This window comes from Asterias amurensis, chromosome 16 (genome assembly GCF_032118995.1).
Source record: "Asterias amurensis chromosome 16, ASM3211899v1".
NCBI lineage: Eukaryota > Metazoa > Echinodermata > Asteroidea > Forcipulatida > Asteriidae > Asterias > Asterias amurensis.
Window position 1 is genome coordinate 12,630,464 of NC_092663.1, and position 10,883 is coordinate 12,641,346.

The 10,883-nt window shown below is 36.8% G+C and overlaps 1 protein-coding gene across 1 annotated transcript; it reads right to left on the bottom strand.

The window, feature by feature from the left end:
• Nucleotides 1-6,013: 6,013 nt before the first annotated feature.
• On the bottom strand, nt 6,014-10,665 carry LOC139948622 (INO80 complex subunit C-like). The gene is made up of 5 exons (XM_071946815.1): nt 10,529-10,665; nt 9,650-9,853; nt 9,246-9,354; nt 8,257-8,324; nt 6,014-7,767 (listed from the first exon to the last, which is right to left on the bottom strand). Exons 1-5 carry the CDS (start codon nt 10,628-10,630, stop codon nt 7,636-7,638), a joined length of 615 nt encoding a protein of 204 aa, XP_071802916.1. The 5' UTR covers nt 10,631-10,665; the 3' UTR covers nt 6,014-7,635.
• Nucleotides 10,666-10,883: the final 218 nt, after the last annotated feature.

Consider the following 10,883-nt stretch of genomic DNA (forward strand, 5'->3'; position numbering starts at 1 on the left):
AGAACAGAAAACAAAAGTTCACAGATTTACAAATAACTTACAGTTTACAGAAGGTAAAGGTAAAAGACTTGTCTTAAAATATTATTCCATGAAATGCTTTACTTTTTGAGAAAACATTAACCGTTTTCCCGTTATTTTCTCCCAACTCCGATGACCGATTGAGCCTAAATTTTCACAGGTTTGTTATTTTATATAGAATTTGTGATACACGAAGTGTGGGCCTTGGATAATAATGTTTACCGAAAGTGTCCAATGGCTTTAAAACATGCTCTTTACAACGAGGGTTGACTGTTAAGATTCTTTACGACGAAATGCTGGGATCTAGAAGAGAAATTCCCTTGTTCACATCGCTATTAAACGTAAACAATTTAACCACACATGACCATACTTAAAGTACAAACAACAACAAACAAAAGTGTAAATCTTGCCTGCCTATTCAAATGAAACTTTGAACGTGTAATTTCATGTGAGGTTTCAATCATAACAATGACGTAGGTATTCATAAAGCGCCTTTAACAAGAAATAAAGCCCTGTACAATAACAGAAAATTACAAGGAAACAAGAAATACATAAAATACAAAGGATTAATGACGAGGCTGACTAAAAAGACGAGGCTGACTGAAAACGTTTCTAAAAGAACAATAAATACACTTTGAATTTACCGGCCATTCCTCCAAAAACCAATTCTGGAAAACATTTCGTTGTACTGTTAAGCGTGTTTACTCTTACAACTACTGTGTTTTGTGTTCAGTCCCACACACACAGAATAGGCTCAGTGAAAGGTCTTTATGAGGATTAGTGCTGGTTCGAATGAATTCAATAAAATGCCAGACCGCGACAACTTTCAGCTTAATTTAACAGGACTTTCTTTTCAAAAAGGCACTTATGATTCATTTCATAGGGACTGCCAGGGTTCAATCTGGAGTCACTTTATATTTTGTTTATTAATATTTTGGTTTTTACCCATATACACCGATGTGTGTAGCACTGTATACTCAGTACTTTCCCGAGTCATGTGAAAAAAAATTCACAGGCATTTTACTCGGGTGGGATTCGAACCCACGACCTTTGCAATTCTAGAGCAGTGTCATACCAACTAGACCACCGAGATTGCCCGGTAGCTAGAGGCATTTCGAATCATATGTTTTGTTTACTATCTTTGAATCAATATAAAGTACAGCGTTGGCATTTTTGACAACATTGCTGACTTTCTTGAATCACTTTACTGTTTACTCTCTTTGAATCGAGATAACGTACAGCACTGATGGTGTTGACAATGAAAAACTTACACTAAGTATACTTTGATGGTACATTAACATAATTGCCAAAACAACAAGTCAAACTATGGAGGTATTTCCCTTCCATTTGCACGGAGAGTGTCGTTGGCACGGTGAAAGCCACGACACTGCAATTATGTGTTACTTAAAATAACTTTACAAAGTAAATTAACAAAAATTATACCTTCAAATATATCAAAAACTGTGACTTTACTTCAATCAATGCCGTTCCCGAACTATAGGCCTTTCTCAGCCATTAGTTCGGCAAAAGGCTATAACTTCTAAGTTAAGTGTATCTGTGTTATATTTAACGTTTCTTTTCATAAACGCACAAAAAACTTCATGGTATCGTTGCTCGGTGAAGGGCCAATGCACAACAAAATCATGCTTACCGGAATAGGGTTACCAGCCCAAATACCATGTCACATGCACCATTTGTGACTGGTATCCTGCTTATTTCTGCTAAGCAGGAAATTGTTAAGCAATATTTTCATGCTTGAGCGGCTATATGAAATTGGGCTTTGGTGATCGAGGTTTAGTAAACGTGATGTTAACACGCCGTGTCATTGTTAACCTTCTAAGGAATACTAAATTAATCCACACAATGCAGTTTGGAAAGTTCGTTTTCATTCACCTCATTCAATTTTTCTCTACGATATTTACCAAACATGTATGTCTTTCTTTAAAAAAGACACATATCAACAATTTTGTTTACGATATTTACCAATCATGTTTTTCTTTCTTAAAAAAATGTTTCTTCACCAAAAATATCCACGTTACAACCAAACAGAGTTTTTAAACCCCACTCTGAAAGTGAACTTTCAGACTGAAACTTATAATCAACAATTTTGTTGACGATATTTACCAATCATATTTTTCCTTTCTTTAAAAAAGAAACTTATCAACAATTTTGATTACGATATTTACCAATAATGTATGTCTTTCTTAAAAAAAAAAGAAACATATCAACAATTTTGTTTACGATATTTACCAATCATGTTTTTCTTTCTTAAAATTGGTTGCTTCACCAAAAATATCCACGCTACAAATAGTAACCTTGGGGCAACACAATACCAGGTACCAAGCATCATTAAAAGAAAAAAAAAACTTCAGTCGAGAGTAGTCGTTTCAAAAGAAAATGAATTTAGAAACATGTTCTTTGTGTCACTCAGACGGAAATTATTCGACTACAATGAAGTAAAACACTCAGAGGGGAAGGCCTGGTCTGGGTTTGTGGAGTTCCAACGGTGCAAGGCCGTTAATCATAGGTCCTTTGTCACACACAATGCTCTGATTTTGTTCACCTTTTTTTTCTTGAGATTTGCATTAAAAAAATGTAATTGTTTGAAATATCAAAAAGCTTTTGTTTTGCAAACAAAGTTGAATGTTTTTAAAACGGTACTTTCTCGTTTGGTTGAATCAACCGTGAAGCAGCACCCCTTTGGAACTGTTGGGTTAAGGGCGTAGCTTGGCAGCTCTTTGACCCTCTTTGAAAAAGTATGACATGTGTAGGTATTGTGAATAATCTTGTGAATATCTCCAAGTTGAAATAAATTTGCATGCAAGGACTCAAGCACACATGCACTTTTTCTTCAAACATTAGTAAGAGTATAGATAATGAACAATAACATATTTTTTTTAGTAATTGTTTGTAACGATTTATATGTTTAAAAAATAGATAAAGTTGTATGGGGTGACTCCGCCCACCCCTTTTGTGACGTCAATCGAGGAAGACTTTGCCTCGATCGAACATCGAACACACGTACGTGCAAGTACATGCAAGTCCTAGTCGTGAGTTTGTACGTTTCGAAAAAAGGTTTATTTTTTGTACTTTCCCGGCAACGTCGACCAGGTGTATTGCTGCTGGTGTATTGCTCCTGGAGGCAGCAAAACAACTAAAAATGGGGTCATTTTGCAAAGGCAGTAATTCCTTTTTAACAATTTTGGTGGTGTAATAATATGTACAAATGTGTTTTGTTTTTTAAAATTATGTTCGTTGTTGTACTGAGGGCCTCAATAGGTAGTCGTGCTGGGCGCTGATCGGGGCATACAACCAAACAGAGTTTTTAGATCGACAAACCCCACTCTGAATGTGAACTTTCAGACTGAAACTTATCAACAATTTTGTTGACGATATTTACCAATCATATTTTTCCTTTCTTTAAAAAAGAAACTTATCAACAATTTTGATTACGATATTTACCAATCATGTATGTCTTTCTTTAAAAAAAGAAACATATCAACAATTTTGATTACGATATTTACCAATCATGTATGTCTTTCTTTAAAAAAAGAAACATATCAACAATTTTGATTACGATATTTACCAATCATGTATGTCTTTCTTTAAAAAAAGAAACATATCAACAATTTTGTTTTACGATATTTACCAATCATGTATGTCTTTCTTTAAAAAAAGAAACATATCAACAATTTTGTTTTACGATATTTACCAATCATGTATGTCTTTCTTTAAAAAAAGAAACATATCAACAGTTTTGTTTACGATACTTACCAATCATGTTTTTCTTTCTTAAAATTTTTTGCTTCACCAAAAATATCCACGCTACAAATAGTAACCTTGGGGCAACACAATACCAGGTACCAAGCATCATTTAAAAAAAAAAGAAACTTCAGTCGAGAGTAGTCGTTTCACAAGAAAATGAATTTAGAAACATGTTCTTTGTGTCACTCAGACGGAAATTATTCGACTACAATGAAGTAAAACACTCAGAGGGGAAGGCCTGGTCTGGGTTTGTGGAATTCCAAAGGTGCAAGGTCCTTTGTCGCACACAATGCTATGATTTTTTTCACTTTTTTTCTTGAGATTTGCATTCAAACTATGTAATTGATATGAATTGCTTGGTTTTGCAAACATGTTGAATGTTTATGAAAAAAGGGTACTTTCTCATTTGGTTGAATCAATCGTGAAGCAGCACCCCTTTTGAACTGTTCGCGTAAGTGCATAGCTTTGCAGCCCTTTTACCCTCTTTGAAATTTATTGAAATGTGGAGGTATTGTGATTATCTTGATGTTAACTCCGAGTTGAAATACATTTGCATGCAAGGACTCAAGTACACATGAATTTGCCTGCCACGAATGTCTATAATAATGCTCACCCTTTGGTAACACAGCTACATATTACATTCTTTATTTCCTATCAAAATAACAATTACTAGACTGAGGCTGAGCCAAAAATAGTCAGATCCCCTTCCTGCATATTGCAAATCTACACTTGATCATTACAGTCTTGTACACAGGGAACTTAACCAATATGATGGCAGCATTGGAAAAGGGTCTACAACCAGGAGTGTAAACTAAAAAAAAAAACACCGGGAAATCCAGGAAGTTGTTTCATTCCATTCCATTGAAGGCCGGAAAGAATCGTTTCCTTGGTCGATGATAAATTGATTCTGACAATTGAGGGCGTCATTCAGCAAAATTGAATTCGAGACAGAACTGATTATCGTACTGTCACAGCCCGATATTTTGCAAACCGAGTTTGGAAGATGTGGAAAGCCGTAGAATGAAAAACAAAACAGATGGTCACAGTTCGTTACAATGTTCCAAACTACACAAAAATAGTCTTGCATTTGTAGAAAGCAAAACGCAACCAATCATGGGAGATTTTTTTATTTAATTGAAAGTTTGCATCCCCCCCAAAAAATTTGGTCATGGTGATTGAATATTTTGCTAACATACGGCCATCCACAACCATTGCGTTTTTTTATCAAAAATGGGATGGTCTATAGCTTGACTCCACTAGACATTGTAGTATCTACAAGAAAGAGTAGTCATTTGTTGTAATGTTTTGTAATGATACCAGTTGATACCTGAAATAATCGTTTCCTTAGTTGAGAATAAACCGTTCTGACAACTGGGGGCGCTATTCACAATTTCTGAAGTGGAATACTTTGACTTGACATTAAGACATCTAGACAGAAATAAGAGAGTGAATTTTTGTTTATGTTTTATCGTCTCCATGAGCTTTTTAAAATAGTTTATTGATTTTGGACTGCACGTTGGTGGCATGTTGTTGCCAAGCTGTCCAGCAAACTGAATTCAATCTGGGCCATATTTCATAAAGTATTCATCATACTAACAACTTGATCACAAGAATAACGTTACCAGCCAAAGTAGCGTTCCATTAAGAGAATTACAATCATATTTGTTTTCCTCCCTGTGACTTTGACCTTAAATTAACAACAATTGCAAGACTAGCTACATAGCATGCCTAACCTTTCTCATTAAAGGGAAGGTACACGTTTGGTAATTGTCAAAGAACAGTCTTCTCACTTGATGTATCCCAACATATAAGCATAAAATAACAAGCAGGTGAACATTTGAGCTAAATTGGTGATAGAAGTTGCGAGAAAATGAGTGAAAAAACGCCCTTGTTGGACGAATTTGTGTGCTTTCAGATAGAAATAAAAGACTTCTAGCTAGAAGTTGTTTTAATTATTTTTGTGAGAAACTCTCAAAAACTACGTTACTTCAGAGGGAGCCATTTCTCACAATGTTTTATACTATCAACAACTCACCAATGCTCGTTACCGAGTAAGTTTTTAAGTTAATATTTGTTTTGAGTAATTACCAAACGTGTACCTTCCCTTTAAAACATTAGAGGCTTGCTTCTACAATCCCTTTCAGAAGGCCCCAATATTGTCTATTTTCAGCGAGGGCATATACACAAACAAATTTGTAAAAGGAGGTCAAATTAAATGCAAGCTGTAAAGTTATTGACCGTTTCTTTTTGCAATATTTTATTGTAAAATCCATCATCACATTACATGTAGTCGCACCTATTCTATTTTTAAAAGTACTGCTTTTATACGATTTGCGCTTACAAGTTACTTAGTGAATCATGATGTGTATGGGCTGTATACTGTACACCTTAATAAGCTTATTTTCAAACTTGTAGTCCTAGGTGGAGGGAAGCAAGTACAACGATCCTAGGTATGTCCCTCTTCATTAGTCACCATCAATAAGTAAGCATAAATCAAAATTAGCTTTCTGGGAGGAGGACTAGGCGTTTCCAATTTATACTCCTGGGTGGAGAGAATCAATCATGATTTATAAGATAAATGTACCTGATGCTAGGCACAACCTCTGAATAGCAAACTCTGGCCCAAAGGGGCAATGAGTTGTTCTTTATCTGCATGGTCATTTTGACATGTGACAAACACAAAGTAATTTGTGTATAAACTGTAAGGGCTCTTTATTAGATCTCATCAAGTTGTCTTCCTAGCCAGAGAGAAGCAATTGGTTTTTTTTACCTCCAAAATTAGTGGCAAAGCGTCATTCCTCATCAGACGTTTCAGTAAGCAAAATGTAACAAACGTGAAGTTTAACAGCAACCTTCTGAAGGAGATTCAGGTTGTTCTTAATAATTATGTTTTTTAGCAAACTGCGGATTGACAGAAAACGTAGGAGCCTCTGGCAATATTGGCAAAGAGTTCTTCCTCATCAGCATGTTCCATTGGCATTACAAAAGCATTGTTTAATATCAACCCAATAAAAAGTTGAAGAGAAGCAATTATGCTTTTCAACAAGCCTGGTGCTTAACACCAAGTATACATTAGCATCCTCTGACACTAGTGGCAAGGAGTCCTTTGGCTTCTACATGTCTAGCTCGCAACATTTAAAAAAGTGCAGAGTTTGTTATCAACCTTCTGAAGGAATAACAGGTAGTTTAGCCAATAAAGTCATCGTGTGGGAGCCCACTCACATCAGGCGTGGCCCCGGAAGAGCCACCAAGACCATGCTCAAGACCCTGATCGAGAATGCAGGAGTAGTCAACGAGGAGGAGCTAATCAGCTGTATGCAGGATAGAGTTGTGTGGCGTGCCAGACATAGAGCCAGACTCAAACATGCGGCAACGCGACAACTTGGGTCGACTGAGTGAGTGAGTGTCTACTTATTTGTCTTCCTAGCAACAGAGAAGCAATTATTCTTCTTTAAACAAACCTGGTGCTAGACACAAAGATTACATTAACATCCTCTGACACTAGTGGCAAGGAGTCTTTCCTCTTCTGCATCTTTAGTCCACAACATTTAAAAAGCACAGTTGCAATATTAACCTTCCGAAGGAATAACAGGTAGTTCTTATCAACTTGTCTTCCTAGCCGGAGAGAAGCATCTATGCTGTTTCTTAACAGGCCTTGTGCTCGACACAAAGAATAGCAACCTCTGCCAACACTTGTTTAACACAAAATTCAACATCTACTTTTAAGGATGCTTCTTATTTGCAGTCCTCGATGACAAAATTGCAACTGTGATCCACCTCAAAAAGCACGGAACATAAGAACACAAAATATCCAGATTGCCGACTTAAATGTTTGCGTGAGTGAGTGAGCCCTCACTGGAGTTCTGGGTTGGCTTTCCTGAGAGTCAACAGCCCAGTGATGATGTCCGCTGGAAGCATTCGTGTCCGAGAGAATTCCTCTGTGTCTGAATATCTCAGCTTGGTTTGGGGGTCTGTGTATTTTGCCTAAAAATCAAGACATTACACACAAAAGGTTCAAATAATATCAATAGCTAGTTCTTATACAGCCAATTTTACAGTAACCGTATCAATGCTCTTAACATTAGTGCCCTGGTCATTGGGTCAATAACCTTCCATGGCAACCATGGAGCTCAGAAGGTTTTTTTATGCACAATATCAACCTCATTCCTTGCAGGTAATCATTTATACCCCTGGGTGGAGAGAAGCAATTATAGTGAAGCGTCTTGCTCAAGGACACACACAAGCGTCATGACCGGGATTGGAACCCCAATCCGATGACTTAGACACCAGACCTTGAATTCGATGCACTTAACAAAACCCTACTATTTTTTGAATGGTAGATTCATAACAATCCAATAGTCATAAACAGCTACAGACCATACTTAACCTATCTACTGTTAGACACGAAGCAAGGTCTGAAACTTAACACTGAGCAGCAAAAACAACAGGAAAAAAAAACTCTAGGAAACTAACCGGAAATCCTGAGAGGTCAGAGTATTTCTTGGCTGGTTTCAGAGATGGGGGCGCATCAATACTGCTATCTGTCCAACCAAAGAGAACAAGAAAATAGTTCAACATCAAAATCGGAGACCGTTTTTATGCAAATTTTTAAGTCCAAACACGTTAAGGTGCATTGAATATGCATCCTCTTATTTATGTTATGCATTGAAGGTCAACATTTGACAACAAACCCACCTGACTGCTACACCTGTCCAGTCATGAGTGGACACTATTGGTAATTACTCAAAACAATTATCAGCATAAAACCTCACTTGGCAATGAGTAATGGGGAAAGGTTGATAGTATAAAACATTGTGAGAAAAGGCCTCATCTAAAGTGACGTAGTTTTTGAGAAAGAAGTAATTTTCCACGAATTTGATTTCCAGACCTCAAATTTAGAACATGAGGTCTCGAAATCAAGCATCTGAAAGCACACAACTTCATGTGACATGGGTGTTTTTTTTCTTTCATAATTATCTCGCAACTACGACGACCAATCAAGCTCAAATTTTCACATGTTTGTTATTTTATGCATATGTTGAGAAACACCAAGTGAGAAGACTGGTCTTTGACAATTACCAATAGTATCCAGTGTCTTTAAATCACTGGCCTCGGGCCTGTAGCTCAGTTTTGGTTTCAAGCAATGAGAAGAGGCAGAACCCCTAGGGTGTGTTTTGGCGGTCATAACCAATCACTGTTTCGGTTGAATTGGCCATTGATTATTCACTGGCCAAAACATCGAAACAGCTATCGGTTACGACCCCCATAATATACCCCTGATTGAAAGAGGTTCAACATCACCACAGTGATTTGTATTGTCACGCCATCACACTTTTCTTTAGAGCAACAACGATTATTGTAGCTGATCATAGATTAAAACCCTAACATTTTGTGAAAATCTCGCTCAGGGTCGTAGACCAGTCAAGACCTTTTTCATTTCAGATATTATAACAACCGCTTACATGTTGCTTCATCTGGTCTCCAAGGCAAGGATTTCTCTGCGGATGTGATTTGCTTCAGCGTTTTCCATGCTCTTGCTTTCTTATTGGCCGTCACACCTTTACTAGAGAGCTGAAAAAAAGAAGGCAGAGTTAGTCATACCCTACCATGATCCATGACAACTGTGTAATAACTTTGCAAATAATTATTACATAATGATTTTTATTTTTTTATATTAATTCCTCCTTAATTCCCCCTTGTTGAATAGGCCGCATTCACAGAGGTAAAATGATGTACATTTTTGTGCAAGCATGTATGCAACACGTCTTCTTATGATTTCAGTGAGGGCGCTGTTTACCTTCAACCCAAAATAAAATCAAATAAACTGAAACTTTAAAACAATTTGACACAAAAACGTCACACTTACTGTAAAGTTGGCATCCTTGAACGGCAGTACTGGTCGCTGTGGAATTTCAGGAAGTTGTAGAGAAGGGGTCACCAGTTGTTGAGTTGGGGTGCTTATCTCGACGACTGCTGCTGCTACTACTGTCGCCGCTGGTGCTAATGTCACCTGAGTGGATGGCTCGGGTTCCACTGTCCCCGCATCAGAACTTGTTGCTGTGGCTGGAGCCTAATCACAGAGAAAATACAAATTAAGTTGTTTACATCAGGCAAGCAATTTCATTTTTAAAACATTAGGGGCCAAACAGATTTTTTTAATAGACAAAAAAACATGCTTTAAAGGCTGTGGACACTATTTGTAATTACTCAAAATAATTATCAGCATAAAACCTCACTTGGTAACGAATAATGATGAGAGGTTGATAGTATAAAATATTGTGAGAAACGGCCTCTGAAGTAACTTTGTTTTCGAGAAAGAAGTTATTTTCCATGAATTTGATTTAGAGACCTCAAGTTTAGAGTTTGAGGTCTCGAAATCAAGCATCTAAAAGCACACAAGTTCGTGTGACATTACTGACAACGGGTGTTTTTTATTTCATTCATATCTCGCAACTTCGACGACCAATCGAGCTCAAATTTTCACAGGTTTGTTATTTTATGCACATGTTGAGATACAGTTAAGTGAGAAGACTGGTCTTGTTTCTGACAATTGCCAATAGTGTCCACTGTCTTTAAAGGGATGGTTTCTGTGGGTATATAAACATTTGAAGTGACCCTTTTGGGGCTTATGCATGGTTATAGGAATAGGACTCCCCCATTTTGAACCCCGTAATTAGATGTAATAATACACATCAATCCTTCAAAAGTGTTTCAGCACAATCTTGCTTCAGACCTTAGTACTTACATTCTTCTTCTTCTTACTGCTCAATATAGCAGCAGCAGGACTTGTAGCTCGTTTTATTCTTGTACTACGGGGACGGGTTGGCAAAGGACTGGGAGCAGACATTTTTGTTTTCTATTTGTTGAAAAAAAAGCGCCCTCATGTGTCGAAAAATACTGTGGCCTTTGACATTTGTGGGTAGTGGTTGATCTAAAATAATACAAGATTCTTTTGGTTAATATATTTTTTATGTACAGTAATAATGCTATGAGTAATTGTTTTTAATTATTAAATTATTTTTTTATTTGTTAAAACAAAAAATAAAAATTATGGAACACTTTTAAAAAAGTACCCTGAAAAAAATGTCCTGCAAGAGGTG

Bases quoted from the DNA above. Each gene is read 5' to 3' on its own strand.
- LOC139948622 (XM_071946815.1), bottom strand. From the start codon at position 10,630: ATGTCTGCTCCCAGTCCTTTGCCAACCCGTCCCCGTAGTACAAGAATA. The intron at 9,854-10,528 runs GTAAGTACTAAG...CTCTGTGATTAG, and splicing joins GCAGTAAGAAGAAGAAGAAT to GCTCCAGCCACAGCAACAAG. The intron at 9,355-9,649 runs GTAAGTGTGACG...TCTTTTTTTCAG, and splicing joins TCAAGGATGCCAACTTTACA to CTCTCTAGTAAAGGTGTGAC.